Consider the following 17,472-nt stretch of genomic DNA (forward strand, 5'->3'; position numbering starts at 1 on the left):
TCCCTAGTGGGAGATCTTACATGCTGGTACTCTTTGTCACCCTCAGGCAGTATCTCCAAATGATTTGGGTTGGTTCAGCCTTCCAAGTGCCATCTGTGACCCTATGGAGTACTTGTGCCTTGGATACAACCTTCGTTTCTCTCAATAACAGATTTCTTATTTCATAAGTTAGTTTCCTGCCCAATTCTCCATGAACACAGATGGAGGGGTGTGGGGTCCTAGGCATGTTTTGCTCCCCTGATATTGGGGAGGGTGCCACAGGGCCATCTCTGGAAATTCCTTATAGGGTTAGGACAGGAGTGAGCAGTGCTACTTACAGCTCTTAAAGCTTGTCTCAGAGAGGATATGCTGTCGCCTTGGCCACACTGAAAGTGAGAGATGACCAGTATCCAGCATCCTTCACAGTGCTTTGACTTTGTGCTAGTGAGCAAGGAATGATGTCTGAGTTACCATCATTCTTGCCAAAGACACTTGGGCTTCGGAGACCCTGTTCCTGCTTCTGAGCTCTGGCTCAGGGATTTCTGGCTCCTCAGCCATTTTTCCCCTGTGCCTGTGTTCTCACCTCATGGCTGTACACTGCTGCTTCCACTCTCTCCCCTGACAGACTCTTGACTTTGGGTTTGTTGTTAGTTCTCACCTCTTCTCTAAAGACATTGGGGCCTGATCTGGGAGACGGGCTGTGCCCAGGGCAAAGAGCAAAGGTACAAAAGTTGAGGTCTGACCGGGCGGTGGTGGTGCACACCTTTAGTCCTTGGGAGGCAGAGGCAGGCAGATTTCTGAGTTCGAGGCCAGCCTGGTCTACAGAGTGAGTTCCAGGACAGCCAGGGCTACACAGAGAAACCCTGTCTTGGAAAACCAAAGGAAAAAAAAAGTTGAGGTCTGTTTGGGTGCCAACCCAAAGGACAATTGTAATCCACAGAACCCAAAGTCACACTGCTGGATCTGAGGATGAAGGTGACTTCATTCCCACCATTATCAGGATTCCAACCCCCAAGAAAAGTCTGTGCTATAGGAACTTAACACACACCATCTCCCTAGCCAGGGGACAACAGTTTATCCTGACACCAGCCAAATGAAGCAGGGATAGAGTCGGGGCAAAATGCAAATATTGCCCAGGATTTTAGTCCTTAGCTTCTTCAATATCTCTCTGGCTCCATGGGGTGATGATTTCTGTCATAGTAACAGCAGTCAGCTGCATTCCAGGAGGCCCTGGAGTGAGAAACAGCTGCAGCAGAGGAGGAAGATGATAAACTAAGGTTTGTGCAAGGCAGATCAGAGGTCACAGCCAGTGGGAGCCAAGAGTAAGGCCAACAGCACTTTAAAAAGGGAAGCTTTCCTGAACCTTGGGTAGAGGTCTAGAGTAGATGAGATAAGGCCCTAGGAGGAGCCTCAGGAAACATAGCCAGCACTGGAAGGGTCTGTACTGAGCCAGACACTATTTTGCAGATATTAGCTCAGTCTGCACAATACCTGCATAGTATGTGTGCTTTTTGAAAGGGGGAATATATAGATTTGAAAATGTACTTTGTGTAACTAATTTATAGAGGCCTACAGAAGTTAACTTGTCCAAGAGCACACAGACAGTAAAGGAAGAGACTGAGAATTTGTGTCTAGGTGGCAGGGCTTCCAAGTCTGTTGTCTTTGCTCCTATGAGATTCTGCCCATGTGCTGGGCGGTGGTGGCGCACGCTTTTAGTCCCAGCACTTGGGAGGCAGAGACAGGTGGATTTCTGAGTTCGAGGCCAGCCTGGTCTACAGAGTGAGTTCCAGGACAGCCAGAGCTACACAGAGAAACCCTGTCTCAAAAAAACCAAAAAAAATTAAAATAAATAAATAAATAAATAAAAAATAAATCTGCCCATGTGAGGGAAGTAGGATGCTCACCCCAGCTTTGCCCTCTAGAGTGGCTACACTTTAACATTGGATTTCAGTATCTCACAAGAATTCCCCTAGCTGGACTTGGGGACATAGCCTGTCATCCCAGTGCTTAGAAGGATCATGAACTTGAAGTCAGTTTTGGCTACATAAGACACTGTCAGGAAAAAAAAAAAAAAACGTTGTGTGATGGTTTTCAACCTGGGGAGATTTCAAACCTCTGAGGGGCTCCACCCTTCAGAAGTCTTGGTCTTACTGCTCTCATAAAAAGCACAGCCTGCAGGGATCAGGGAAAGGGTAGACCAGCAGGCTTCACAGAAACACCTCAACCATTCCTGACAAGCACCTGACACACATCTGCAGCTTGGTTACCTCTCTACCTATGGCTGTAGCTTTTTCCTCTCTAGTAACAACCAGCTTTCCTGAGAGATATAGCCCCAATCTGCTTCCCTTTCCCTCTTTTTAACCTGCTGCAGTGTGTCCTCTAGAAAGCCAGCTTTGCCAAGTTCCCCCCACCCCCAGTGCTGCTCAAGTGACTACCACCAGCCGATGCTACTCTTAAATGTAGTTCCATAGTCTTTTTTACAATGGCTTTTTAAAAGCCATGTGATAGAAATCGGCCCTGAAGGTAGGAGCCCCAGAAACTCCTGATCCTGTGCTGAGTTGAAAATCTTAATACAGGTGATTTCCACACACACACACCCCAACCCTCAAACTGCATTCCCATCTCGGTGTTCCTGGCAGAAATAGATGAGAACCCAGCTCCTGCTGGGTCTCCTCCCACACTGTGGGCAAGAACCAGTCATGCATCTCCTCTGATTAGAAAATGGTTAGTGGGGCGCAGGCTCAATCCCTGGCCAATACTCATTTCAGCAGTAGAGCCATTTAGCTATTTAGTACTGGGGAACAAAGGAGTCCATTTGTAATCGGCTCCTGGCCCACATGTCTTGTTTTTGTGTCCTTGTCTTCTAAGCGTACAGAAACAAATTTGAACAAGTTGTGTTTTCAGTACTTAAAAGCCAGTGACTCTTTCATGCTTTGTGCCCCGGGAAATAGGCTTTGCTACAATCTGTGATCTGCTGTGTGATAGAGATAGAACCAATGAAGAAGGTTAGTGGTCTTCTGATGCCACAGAGAGTGGATCTGGATTCCAAGTCCCATTGTCCTCTGGCACGAGTACCTTAGGAGAGAGCTTCTGTCTCTAGCTGAGCTTCACTCACTTCCCTCCTGTTACCTGGGACCTATCATTTAGTTCTGTGCTTTGGGAGCACGCTGTACATTGTAGAGTCCAGATTGCCATGGGTTCTTGCTAAGAGCTGGAGAAACTGAATTGAGTTCCACCCAGCCATAGTTTACATACTTGTTCCAGGCCAAGAGGGAAAGCGTGTGTGCTTGAGACTTGCAAAAAACAGGGCCTATCTCTGTGCACGTCTCTCCTCTGGGAAGGAAGGGGCCTGCATGGTGACAATAGACCAGGGCGCTGACTCAGACAGCCAGTTCCTGTTCATTTCCCCTCTCAGCAGGACAGCCGCTGAGCGGGAGGTCAGCTCTCCAAAGGCTGAGTGAGACTCAGCCTCAGGCTGAGAGCTGAGATCCTTGCCTAGAGAAAGATAAACCTAACTCACAGACAGCTCACCTCACTTGTCCATCAGCTGTGACGGGGGCGAACAGGACCACTGAGGTCATAGGTGGAGAGCCAGGGGTTTGAAAAGAGAAAGGTGAAAGTCCCATTTTGAATCCAGGATTGCCTTTCCTGGACTGGACTGCCCAGGAACTTCACTGGGCAATGTGATTGATAGGGCCAAACTGACACAGCCAGTGTGCTGGGAACTGGCTAAGGACGTGACCCTGGGTGCTCTACTGAGGAACCTAGGGACAGGTTTGGAATAACGTGGAGCGCCTGGGCTCTGGGCTCCCAGAGTGAACCTGGCACACATTTCTCTGTTGTGTGAGGATTGGCTGGAAGTGGATCCTTGGGTATCCACACCACTAGGATGGAGAGAGGCGAGTCTCTTACCCTCTTCTGGAGCCGGGGAGGTGAGTTGTTGGGAAAGGAGAGGAGGGTGGCCAACTTGGAGAAGAGAGGGAAGGGAGGGAGACCGCTTAGTTCTAGAGGTGTGCAGGGAGGGGCAAGAGGGAGACTTGGAAGAGATGCTATAAAGTGGTTTTGGAATTGGGTGATTCTGTATATAAAAAGGGTGGATGTGATCACATCCTAACCCTGATATCTTGGGTGTGTGTATACATAGCTCTTAGCTTCTTTGAGTCAACTTAATGTAGATTCTTTCAGTTTAATCTCAGTCAATTTGGAGACTTACTCTTACTTCTAAGACTTCCACTAAAATGTCGGTTTTGCTTTTCCAAAGCATGGTCACTGGGAGAGGTGGATAAAAGGGTGCTCATCTCCGGTCATGTCCACATGGGCTTCCTAGTGCTGTCTAGACTAAGTTCAAGCCAGACCTCCTGACAGTAAAAGAAGTGCAGGGTCCTCGGTCACACTGGGAACTTTGTCTGGCTTCTGCAAGGAGAACCAGTTGGGATGGGGAGTGTAATATGGCAGGTCCGAGTCTTAAAACATCTGGGAAGCTGCCGTTTTGGGGTTTTTTTGTTTTGTTTTGTTTTGTTTTGTTTTGGTGGCAGCTGGCAGGACAGAATGTGAATGAGTCCATGGGGTGCCTCTGGGGCTCTAGTCAGCCCTTTGTAGCTGGAGTGGGCTCAAAAAGTATTTATGAGCTCTTAAAGTGATTAGAAAAGCAGAGGGATGCAATTTTTATAAAAAGTAATGTGAGGGCCATGTTACATGAAGCCTGGCATGGAGAGGAATCGGAGGAAAGTGGTGTTTGGTCTTCAGGTCTTGGAGGGGTTGCCAGAGGGTGAAGGGAACAGATGGGGGTCTCTGTAAAATCTCCCACGTCACAATTAGGGCCTGTAGACAAGGAGGAGCTTCCTACCAGGCTCTGCATGGACGCATTGGGCAGCCTAGAGGAGCCAAAGTTCAGCACCCTTGGAGGGATTGTCTTCTCCAGTCAGAGTGGGATCCTTTGATGGGAAGCAGGCTTGGCCTCCCTCTTCTGCAGGAAGGAGACAGAAGGAGGGGCAGCTGTCACCTGGGATGTAGGCCTGGCCCAACCCTGCAGTTGCCTCCCTGCCCCCCTCCGCAGCTGCTCCTCTGGTGGCAGCCCCCTCATTTCCCTCCCTCACACTGGGCTCCCTGCTTCCACTCTCCATCACTTCCCCCACTCCGCAGCCAAGGGTGTCTTTTCAAACAAACCAGACCCTGCTGCTCAAAATCCTCCAACCGCCTCCCCTCACCCCGCACCCCCCACCCCCGTGAAAGTCCCCATTTCTTTTTTCTTCTCTATTGGCTCCTTTCTCTAAAAACAGAACAGAGATAAGATTATTTCTCACTCTAATACGGCTCTGACATTTCATAAATCTATGTCCTAGACAACTGGAAAGGGCTATATTTAACCTTGCATCTTGTAGCTTTTAATGGAGGGACTTGCTGAAGGCTCTGCCTTCTAACACCACAGGAGACCTGAGGCTCTTCTTTATTCTCTGCTAGCCTAGCCAGCAACCTGGAAAGTCAGAGTAGTCATACTTTCTAGTAATATGACCCTTTCTCCATCCTCAAGCATCCACCATCCCCTCTGTTCATAACTGAAGAAGGTCCCTGCCCCACCTTCTAGAGTGTGCCCTTGACTTTCTTGCCTGCAGGTGCTCTCATTGACTACATACATAGATAGTCTAAGTCGGACAGCTGGTGAGCACAGGCTAGGGCAGCCTTGAGGTAGGAGCTGGGCTGGGAGCTAGGCTAGGAAACAGAGCCAGGAGAGAAGGACATGTGTAGTCATGGGTCTGGTTGTGCCACAGACTGGGAGGAGAATTGATGCTAAGTAAAGTGGTACCCAGGAGCATTGGCACAACAGTCATGTGAAATAGGTCGAGTGAGAAGGTTTGGGCTAAAAGGAATTAATTAAGTGAAGCGTCCAAAGTCTTATCTGTCGAGAACATGGCAGCCGGGGTCACAAAGTCTACTTACTTTACCCTGACCCAGGATATCCCTGATTGAATTGATTCTGCCCTTTGGAGCAGTCCTTATGGTCGCTCCCTGCTGGAGCCCTTGGCAGACTCTTGCTGCACTGCCAGGCATCTTGGCCCAGGCCCACCTCAATTCCTGCCCCAAGCCAAGGAGTCCAGCCTGGTAGTTTGGTTTTCTTGTTGTTGTTTCATAGTTATTTTTGTTTTGCTTTGTTGGGAAAGAATCTTACAGTATGATCCAGACTGGCCTCAAACTTAAGGATCTCCTAGCCCAGCCTCTGGAGTGCTGGGGTTGCCAGTGTGTGGCATCATGATTGGCAGCTTCTCTGCTCTTGGGTCTTAGGGACAATTTTTTCTCCTACTGTTCTCATCTGCCTTACTGATATTAGCTTCTTGGACCACTACTAAAGCAGTACACTATACTCCATTTCTCCAGCGCTTCCATTGACATTGCCAACACTAATGCTGTCAGTGGCCCGGGGCAAATTTGCTCCCCCATTTGGTCCCAGTTTCTTCAGCTGCAATGTGGGGTGGAGGAAGTTCTCTAAAGGCACTTGCAGTTGTCCGAGACTAGGGTGCCAAGGCTCCTGTCCCCTGGCCAGCCCCACCCCTGCTGCCTTCTTAGTGGTGTTGGGATAAAGCTCACCACAGCTGTAGGTTTTGAAATCTTTGCTGAGCCAAGCGATTGCTCCGGAGCCAATCCACAAAGGGACAGCTCGGTGACAACAGCCACATGTGCAGGCTCTTTTCTTGTTTACCAACTTTTCACAGTGGGCAGTGTGTGTGGTGGTGGTGGTGGGGCGGGCTTCCAAGGTGATTTTCATGGTACACCATACTGCTGCAAGGAACACTGAATTACATGGTGAGAAAATGAGTCTCTCTCCCACTTTCTGATTACCCTAAGGAGAAAGTCTCAGTGTGGTACTATTCTTCAACCTCTATAATGCTTGCTAACCTTCTGCTCTAACAAAACTAGACCTGCCTCAGGCTCAAATACAAGGACAGGCGACAGTCTCTACTCGGAATTTTAATTACTGTGCTCTGTTTAGATTGCATTTCTTTTAACAGTTGCTTTCTAATTATGGCAAGTGATACTTCTTTGCTTTCTGTTTTTGTGTTGCTTGCTTCTATGTTTGTTAAGGGCAATGCTGGGGACCTACCTAGGGCTTAGCATGTGTGTGCAACCCATCACTGAGATGCATCCCTAACTCTTGGTTGTTATCATTGTTTTGGGAGGTTGCCACTTAAAAATTATTTCAATATAATTTTATCATTGTTATTTTATAATTTTTTGAGCACGGAGAATGTAGACTTATTAATAAAAAATTCAAAAAGTAGTCCTTAAGCTTGTGGGGGGGGGGTGGTTCCCAAGAGAGAAATACTGTATTTATTTATTTGTTTTGTTTTGTTTTTGAGACAGAATTTAATAATGTAGCCCTGGCTGGCCTGTTACTTGCTATGATACAGATCAGGCTGACCTCATTCACAAAGACACAACCCACTCCCCACCTTCCAAGGGCTAGGATTAAAGGTATGCATCACTAGACACTGCTTGCCCTATTTATTTTTGAGGCAGTTTTATCTATATCAGGCTGGCTTCAAACTTGCTAGGTAGACAAGGATGACCTTGAGCTCCTGATCCTCTTGCCTCACCTGAGTGCTGGATGTTGTGTAAGACCATACCTACCTCTATATAAATGTGTGATATATGTGTGTGTGTGTGTGTGTGTGTGTACATTCTAGCCTCAGAAGGCAGAGACAGGGTCCACAGAGGAAGCTAGGTGGTATCCATATTGATAATATGGATTTGGGTTTGATTGAGAGACTTTACCTCAACAAATAAAGTAGAAAATTGACCAAAGAGATAATTCTTCACATTGACCTCAAGTCTTTGTGTGTGTGTGTGTATGTGCACTCCTACACATGTATGTGTGTCTATACACATATACACATGAAAACAAAAAGAAGGAAAAACATTTAAAAAAATTTTTCAGCCAGATGTGCTGGCACACGCCTTTAATCCCAGTTTTCAGGAGGCAGAGGTAGGTGGATTTGAGTTAAAGGCCAGCCTGGACTACATAGCAAGTTCCAGGACAGCCAAGGATATATAGAAAGAAAAGAAGGAAGGAATATAAATGAAAAATAAATAAACAAAATACATTTTTTAAAGTTTTCAAAAATATAAAAACATTTAGAGGAAAAAGACAAAGTAAATAGAACCACTGATCCCAAAACCTGTGGGGATGAAAACAAAATGGCTGCAGCATGACCCGTACCAGGATGTGCTATTCATTCCACAGACATCTCTGGAGTGCCAGCTATAGAAGGTTTTGCACAGCTTTCCTCTGCTCTCTTAGACTTTATTGCCCCATTCTCTCTAATTAATCCTAGACTCTTTGTGCATCCTAGCTTGCTGTTCCCTGTCTGAAATGTCTCTCACACACCCCTGTCCTTCTATCAAACCTCAGCTCATCGTTCAAGACTCAGTTGGAGCAACTCTTCCTCTAGGAAGCCTTCTTCTAAATGCCCAGCCTGAGTTCTGCTCCCAGGCACACACACACATTTCTACTGCAGCCTCTCTCACATCGATGGACTCATTTGTTTGCAGACCTGAGTCTCCTGCCCCTTGGCTTCCAAAACATTTTCTAAGGAAAACTTGAAGGGTGGGGTGAGGATAAAAATGTAACTGCAAGTGAAGCCTGTGACAGTGACTGGACCCTGGGGACTGTCTGGCTCCTGGGATCATTTGGACTGGAGACTTCCCAGATTCAGAGCCAATACTCACACTGGCCACAGATCCAGTCTAGGGAGTGTCTTTGAGGGGCTGTTACAGGTTCTGTGTACAAAGGTTATTGGGATATCTTTGGGAATTGCCGTCTGAAATCAAAAGGAAAACAGAATTAGTTTAAGGAAGAAGTGGGTTGGGATAGCATTTAGTGACAGCCTCAACCAACTACTTGGGGACTCTGGTGCCGGGGTGGACAGTCACAAGTGTTCCAGGTTTGGGGGAGTCATTCTTTAGGTGCAAGCTGTTCCTGCAGATGGAGAAGATGGGGAGTAGTTTTGGGCCAGGCACCTCTGACTCTCACAGTTCCCAGGGAGCGCTATCAACTTAAATTAGTCTTGTTGGCCAAGGGAATAAGAAGCAGTCATGATGAGGAATCTGAACGGTGCATCACAGTGTCTACCACAGAGATCTGGTCAGGGCTTCTGGGGCTGTAGTGCTGGGGAAGCAGTAAAAAAGAAATAACAGTAGTTTGGAGGATAGACTGGCTAGGCCTTGAGGTGCAGTCTGTAATCCCAATTACTGGAGAGGGTGAGGCAGGAAGGTCACAAATACAGAACCAGTCAGGGCCACAGAGAGAGTTTAAGTCCAGCAGGGACCGTTTAACAAGACCCCAACTCAGACGTAACAAGTAGAAAATGGCCAGTGATGTAGCTCAGTGATAGAGCACTTGCCTACCATGCATGGCTTGAGGAGGCAGTGATGGTCAATCCCAATACCAAAATCACCTCTCCCACAACAACTAAACCACGTGGTGAAGGGCCTTGAAACCCTGGGTATGCTATTCCAGTCCCTGTGCTTAGAGGACATAGAGACAAGAAAGTCACAAGGAGCTTCTGGTATAATTGGGGCAGAAAATATTTAAAGGGACTATTGAGAGCAATGTGCAAAGTGTTCCCCCTGTGATGTGTACCAAAAGACCAGGCTGTCTTAACACTTTGTTCTTGCTGCTCTCCTGGAGACCTTATTATCTGGGTCTTCCCATAAAGCATGATTATTGCCCTCAATCTAAACAGGGGAAAAATGAGATCCAGAGATTTGCTTCAGTCTTCCCTGCAGGTTGGATTCCCCTCCCCCAAAGCTGGGACGCCTCCAGCCCAGTGTGCTGTCACAGCCTGTGCCCTCTCCCCAGCGCCATCTGCCCCCTCAAAGACACATGCAGCCCTCCACAGTTTGCAAAGTGCTTATTACATATATTTTATCTTGACACAAGCCTGCAAGATAGCAAAATAACGGTGTCAGAAGAAAGCAGATTTCTACCTTTGTTTTCTTAACCTGCCTGATGCGCAGTTCAGAAATAGATATATTCCGATCATATTTCTGTCAGAGACATTCTTCTTTATTCTGCTTTTCTTTTGCCTGCACGTTCTTAACCACCTGTGAAATTCTTCCATTGCATTCATCTGTTCTCCCATATCTTGTCTCAAAAGTGAGAAAATTGTCATCAAAATCAAGTTACTTCCTTTTAAGCTGTGAAGGGAGAAATAGAGGTTTCATAATTTTTCAGCCTTTTCCAAAAGCAGATGTTCTTGGTTTGAAACATGAAAAATATATGAGATGGAGACTACATCTGGTTTTATGTGTGATTAGGACTCCGTGAGAGCTTTCTCTCTCTTTTTTTTCTTAAATTATTTTTTTTACATTTTTTTTTTATTTGGCGGGTGTTGGGGATGCCATGATGTACATGTAACAGAAAGAGAGCAGCCTGGGTGCCTCTTCTCTCCTTCCATTGTGTGGGCTCTAAGGACCAAATTCAGGTCATCAAGCTTGCTGGTAAGTGTCTTTAAGCACTGAACCATCTTGCCTGCCTAGGATAGCTTTCTTGTTGAAGAATTGGAAGCCACCAAAAAAGCCCTGATTGACGAGCCGGGGCTCTCAGTTCCTTCCCCAGTACCTCTTGACCATGCATTCTTTCCTTTTATAGCCGGCTTCCTCTTCAGACCCCAGGCCAAATCTATTTCTTTCTCTTCATTCTCTGTCGAAAAGATTCCTCAGATGTTCTGTCTTCTCCCATCAAATACCAGGGAGTATACATTTTGAGATGAAAAATAAGAGAGAAAATTCATCCATCTCTTCCAGTGGGTTTTATTGTAGTGTACCTGGTCTCAGGGTACATTGAAAGCAAAGCTTTCCTCTAGGGTCTTCATAGCAGACAACCACGCTAGCAGCAGTTCTGGGTTTACAGGGGAGAAGTCTTCATACATTCTCAGCAAAAACAAATGCACATGTTCTGTGGCCCTGCATGATTTTCGCATGACTTCATTTCCCATCACTGTCACAGGACCCTAATTTAAATTTCCTTTCTCTTTGGAATTACCAAAATACTCTGCTGGCCTCTCAGTTAAGCAGGGTGGAGGGTTCATTTCCTTTACGTCCTTGTAGGGAGCATGCAGCAAGTAATGAGGGCCAAGGTGGAGATCAAGGGTCAGTGTTTGGTTTTAAAGATTAGCAAAGTCAACAAATGATCCTTATCTAAGTGTAATTTTCAAAGAGTTAAAACATGAACTCAGTCAAAAAATATATTGGGATCAGATGTCGGAGATTTGTTTAACTTACTAATGAAGGAACCAGCATCATGGTAAAAGTTTGTTTGAAAAACTACATAAGGGCTGGGGAGATGGTACAGTGTGTAAGGTAGTTACCATGCAAGTGTGAGGACTTGAGTTCGAATCCCTAGCATGCACATAAATGCCAGGTAGGTGTGGTAGCCTATCTGGAATCCCCAGAGCAAGCTGACTAGCTAGACTAGCACAATTGTTAAGCTCTCTGGGTTTAGGAAGAGACTCTGCCTCAATAAGAAAAGTGCAGGGAGATCAAGGAAGATGCCCAACATCAACCTCTGGCTTCCACACACATACATACACATATGAACCATAGTCCCACACAATACACATGCAAAACAGAGAACGAGAAATACATGAGAATTAAACATAGAATTACCTCAAAAAGAGACCGGCATGATGGCTCAGTGGTTAAGAGCATTTGATGTTCTTGCAGAAGATCTTGGTTCACCTCCCCAACACCCACACCATGGCTCACGGCCATCTGTAACTCCAGTTCCAGGGGATCCAGTTGCTCTTCTGGCCTCTCTGGGCACTGCACACAAGTGGTGCACAGATAAACATGCAGGCAAAACACCCATATAGTTAATTTTTTTCTCAAAGAATTATCTCAAAATGTTCATAATTACCATGTAACCTAGAAGTTCCACTTGTAGGTACATACTCCAAGGAACTGAAAACACTTGAACAGATATCCATATATGAGTGTTCATGGCAGCAGTGTTCATAACGGAAAGTTCAAACTAACCCATATGGTTATCAGCGAGTGAAAAGAGAAATAAAATACTGTGCTCTACGTAGGAAATGGATTATTTGACCATAAAATGAAGTTGGAATACATGCTATAATATGATTAAGTCCTGATATTACCCTAACTGAACGAAGCAAGACACAGAGAGCGAATTTTGTGTAATCCCATTTACATGAAGTATCTTGAAATAGGCAAATTCATAGGGGCAGAAAGTAGATTAGAAATTACCAGGGCCTAGGAGAAGGTAAGCAATGGGAAAGCAAAGGAAATTACTCCTTTCAAACACAGATGGTTGTTTATTTAGTGTGTATTTGTGTGCGTGCTTACATATGTACAGGTATGTGTTTATGTGTAAGTCAGGGAACAACTTGCAGGGCTCAGTTCTCTCCTTCCTTTACTGTGGGTTCCAGGATCAAATGGAGGTCATTAGGCTTGGAGCAGGAACCTTAACCCACTGGACAAACTCTCAGACTTGAAAACTATTGCATGATAGATATGTAGTTTCCATCTGAGATGGTGAAAAATTAAGTATGGATAGTTCTGGCCACTTTACAGCATTGTGAATATAATTAATGACGTTGGCTTCTTAGAAATACTTTTAAAGGGGGGGTGCGGGAGATGATGGCTCAACAGTTAAGAGAACATACTGCTCTTGCAGAGGACCTGAGGTGGTTCCCAGCTCCAGAAGGATATGACACCTCTGGCCCCCATGGGCACCTGCACTCATACGCACAGACACACACATACAGAGCCCACATGATGGTTCACAACTACACATAAATCCAGTTCCAAGGGATCTGATATGCTCCTCTGACTGCTTCAGGTACCAAGTACATATGTGGAACACATACATACATGCAGGCAAAGCATTCACACATGAAGAAGGAAGAGGAGGAGGAGGAGAAGAAGAAGAAGGATATGTCTAATAAAAATTTTTTAAAAGAACTAGAATATAGCTAAGTGGTAGAAGTCATGCCTAGCACCTCAACACAAAATATTTTTAGAAATAGATATGATAGTCTTGAAAAGAAAATTGAAGTACGATTAAAATGGTTGTTCTACAAGATCATATAACTATAATTTGGGGGAACTACTTTTCCTGCTGAACAGAATTAATTTTAACCGCTATCAGACAAAAATCATTTGCAGCTTATCACTCTTCCACAAAGTTAACTCATAGCTTCAGAGTCTGGGCCTAATCATCTAGTGTTCTTCGGATGGTGTTCCCACCTTTACCTGAAGGTTGTTCGGTGATCTTTTCTGTGGTGTCATGCTTTACATGGTGTTTACTTCTTCCTTTCCTCCCTCCCTTCCTCCTTGCCTCCTTCCTCCCTCCCCCCTCCCTCCTTTCTCCCTTTCCTCCTTTCTTTCTTTTGGAGAGTCTTTCCCATATTCCAGGCTAGCCTCCTAGTTTATAAGTAGCCAAGGATGATCTTGAACTTCAGATCCTTTGACATCCACCTGCACAGTGCTGGACTGACAAGCATACACCACACCACCACATTCAATTTATACTGAGGATCCAACCCAGGCCTTCTTGCATACTAGGCCAACACTCTTCCAACCAAGCTACATGCCCAGCTTATATTGTTTTTCTTAGTATTGCAAAGAATGCATGACAAAAAGCAATCCCCACATAAGTCTTCATGAAAACTCCTTCACTTTTGCGTCAATGCCTGACTCTCATGGGTATTAGCATCTTGGTGACATCTTCTGGCACCACATTTCAGATCCACTTGGGTCCATACTGAACATGACTATCAGGCTGATGTGCTCACATCTACACCCCCAACTTAATCCTGATCGACTGCACATTTCCTAGGACATCTGACAGAAACATCTGGAATCTGGCTAAAGCTTGGAAGAGTATTCTCAAGTATCCTTCTCCTTGGTGCCAGCCAGAAAGCATCTCCCCACCCCAGACTAGGCTGTCCTTGCTTGCATACCTTTGAGCTTACAGATATTTTCAGGGAATGCTATTGACAGTCTGGTCTCACAGCATCCCTGGCCAATGGCAATGTCTCCTGAATTTCAGTCACCCATGTACATGTGTACTACTTTCTTTCACTCTTCCTTCTTTTCTTTCTTTCTTTTTTCGTTTTCTTTTTTTATTTTGTGTGTTTGTTTTTGTTTTTGCTTTGGGCTTTTGTTTTTTCTTGAGATAGCATTTTGCTGTCAAATAGCCCTGACTGCTCTAGAGCTCACTATGTAGACCAAGCTGGCCTTGGACTCACCTACTCCCACCCTAGCTTCCCAAGTGTGGAGTTGCAGCCATGTGCCATCAGCTCAGCTTATCTGTACTATGTTCTAACTTCAAAAACACCTCTTCCTCTTTTTTTTTTTAAAAAAAAAATGTTTTTAACTTCTCCAAAGTGAAATCAATACGCTAAAGAAAAAGTTCATTAGAGTACCAAGCCACCTCCATATCCTGCTTGATTCTGTCCTTTAAAATTGTTGTTCTGTGTAGATACTGTGTTTTGAATGTTCACTCTTCATTGCCCTCTCTCATTCCTGAGGAAAATGGCAGTCCCCTTTTTGCAGTACCCATTAACTGCCCACAGGCCCTCAGTGAGAAGTGGGGCTTCATTAGCCCCATCCCTATGTCAAAACTGTTTGGTGCCTTTGGCCTCACAGCCTTCTCCCACTCAGCTTCAGGACTGCCGCTGACTGTCTTCTTACACCTAATCAGAGAGCATTGATAGAAACTAGCTCAGGTGCTCTGGAAGAGCAGTATGTACTCTTGACTGCTGAGCCATCTCTCCAGCCCCAGTTTTCTTCAATGTTTAAAGTGTGTGAGTCAGGCATTGGCTTTGTTTGTTTTGCTGGTAAATTAAGGACATTAACCTCTAGTCATATGCATAGTTTGTGACCATTTTCTCCCACTCGTTGTTTTGTCTCTTTATTCTTGGTTACCTCCTTTACTATGCAGATTCATTCGCATTTGAAGTAATTCCTTTTGCCATATTTTATTTTTTTGAGATGTGATGTTTTAAAAGTCAAAGGAAAGCCTTTGTTTCTGCTAGTTGTTTAGCACAGACACAAGGCTAGGCATCTCCTCTGTTTGCCAGTGTTCTTGAGTTTTGCGAGTGTCACCCTCATACTGGAGCCTGTCTGCCCATTGCGGGAGCTTTAAGTATGTTGAGCCAAATATGAAGGGTGCTTGGGGCAAATGTTTGCTCTAACCTTAGATGTGGTCACACTTTTTTCTGTATTTACCGCTGAAGTGTGGCATAGAAGCTCTCCCTCTAAGCTTTTGGCAGCCTTGCAGAAGTGGAGCTCTGGTCCGGTCCCTACCTGTCATTAGCAAGAGTCTCTCCATCTAAGGCAAAGTCTGGGATATGGATCCAGGATACAGGGTGACAGCAAAGTCATCCTACTCTTAGTAGTGGGGAGTGGGCATCCTTGTGCATTTATCTGTGCACACATGCAAGTATTCTCCTAGTATAACTTTATGCAAATTCAGCTATTAGACCAAATAGGACATGAACAATCACATTGGCTAAGTAACAAAATATTGCCCTCAAAAGGGCTTGGGGGTATAGCTTGGTGATAAATACTTGTCTGCCATACACAGGCCCTGAATTCCATCATCGGCGTGACAAAATAAAAGGTATACTCTCACCCTTTCCCTCAGCTACTGTGTTCCTCCTTATTAATGCTACAACTTTCATATGAATGAACCATGTCAAATACACTATGAATATTCATAGTGGCATGGTGCGGCTTCTTGTTTGTCTTGTTTGAGACAGAGTTTCCTTATATCTCTCAGACTAGCCTTGAATTCACAGCAATTCTTCTGCCTTAGCTTCTTAAATGCGGAGGTTACAAGTGTGCACTACCACGCCCAGCTATACAACATGGTTATTTTTGTATGTGTGCAATGTAGGTGTATATCTGTGCACGTGTAGGTATATGTACACATTGCACACATGCATATGGAGGCTAGAAGTTGATGGTCAGTGTCCTCCTCTATTGCTTTCTATCTTATCTTTTGAGACATGGTTTCTCACTGAGCCTACAGTTCACCACTTGGCTAGTCCTTCCCATCTCCACATCACCTCCCTTCAGCACTGGAAATACCAACATGCTACCATGCCTGGCTCTTTACAATAGTCCTTTGAAACCAAACTCAGGTCTCTTTGCTTGTGTAGCAGGCACATTACTGACTAAGCCATCTCCCCCAGCCCCCAGTATTATTTTCAGGAGGGGGGGGACTGGGGCGAGAGAGGGAGAGAGTGCAAAATAATAAATAAAATTGTGTGTGTTCCAACATTAGAATACTATATACCACCAGCTTGCCTGAAAAATGCTACCTATATCAGCATGGATGTCTCTCACAAACATACCACGAAGGAAAGAGAGCAAATTGCAGAAAGGTGATGTACAATTCAATGTGGATCAGAATATACAAAGCAATATGAAATAGCTTACGATGTGTGAACACATACTCAGTACCTTTTTAAGTATGCGTGTGAGACAGAGACATCCAGTTCGGGACAGCACTTCCTCTACAGTTAGGGTGGTACAGAAGCTTCAGCTGGGGCAAATATGGGAGAATGAATTTGTTTCTAATGGTACTTTGGCATAGCTTGAAATAGCTCTGCATCTAAAACTGAGAGGAAAAGAAAAGCAAGGCAGAGCGAGGTTGTTTCTGCTGTTCCTTTTTCCCCTCCTTGAATAGGAAATTGAGATGCAGGTTCTTGGATATCTGGTACCTTGGAGAGATAGATAATCTTCCCAGGAGGGGACCTCACTCTGACTCACTGGAAGTCTGCTTTTCCCAGACACTGGAATAAACCCTTGGGATGGATCATTTGGAATGATAATAATTGTTGCCTTTCAAGTCTACAAGGATGGTGACTCCTGAGTTTTGTGACTGTCACCCTCATACTGGAGCCTGTCTGCTTATTGGGGGAACTCTGAGTATATTGAGCCAAATATGAAGGGTGCTTAGGGCAAATGTTCCATCCAAACTTAGATGTGGCCACACCTTTTTCTGTGAGTTTACCACTGCTTCATGGCCCAGTGAAACAGGAACATTGCAACACTTACTAGGACTAGCATTTTGCCATGATGCCTGCTTCTTGCAAGCAGTGTTGCCTCATTAAATGACACAGTGGAGTCATCGGGCCTTATCAGTACCACTCAATCTAAAGCAGAAACCAGGATGGGTGGGGAAGGCTGCCTCTCAGTGCTTGGGCCCCGTTGCCATGGGCCCTGTTGCTATGGTTCCCAAGCAGTTTCACTTATGATTTCCCTCAACCACTTGCTTATGGCATCCATCAGCAAGCAGGACCTAGAAAGTCGCTCATGCAGACCAGGAAGAAAACTGATAACAGAAAAGACGAGTGAGGAAGGGAAGTAATTAAGCAAACACATGGAAAAAGGAGGCGGAAGGAATTTGGTGTGAGGCCCAGAAACAGTTTGGTTTTTATGATTTTTTTTTTTTTATCTCTTTGA

General features: G+C 45.2%; 1 protein-coding gene across 4 annotated transcripts in view; it reads left to right on the plus strand.

Moving 5' to 3' along the window:
* The first annotated feature begins 3,410 nt into the window (after positions 1–3,410).
* The window catches only part of Nhsl2 (NHS like 2), a 70,127-nt gene continuing 56,065 nt past the window's right edge, over positions 3,411–17,472 (plus strand). For 2 of the 4 annotated variants that reach the window (XM_031365889.1, XM_031365910.1), the window contains exon 1: positions 3,413–3,911. In XM_031365889.1, the coding sequence (XP_031221749.1) occupies positions 3,869–3,911 (43 nt within the window). In that variant the 5' untranslated portion in view covers positions 3,413–3,868. Of the gene's footprint in view, positions 3,912–17,472 lie in introns of all 4 variants that reach the window. The other 2 variants (XM_031365865.1, XM_031365879.1) reach the window with 2 other exon arrangements.

The sequence above is a fragment of the Mastomys coucha genome, chromosome X, assembly GCF_008632895.1.
Source record: "Mastomys coucha isolate ucsf_1 chromosome X, UCSF_Mcou_1, whole genome shotgun sequence".
NCBI classification, from domain to species: domain Eukaryota; kingdom Metazoa; phylum Chordata; class Mammalia; order Rodentia; family Muridae; genus Mastomys; species Mastomys coucha.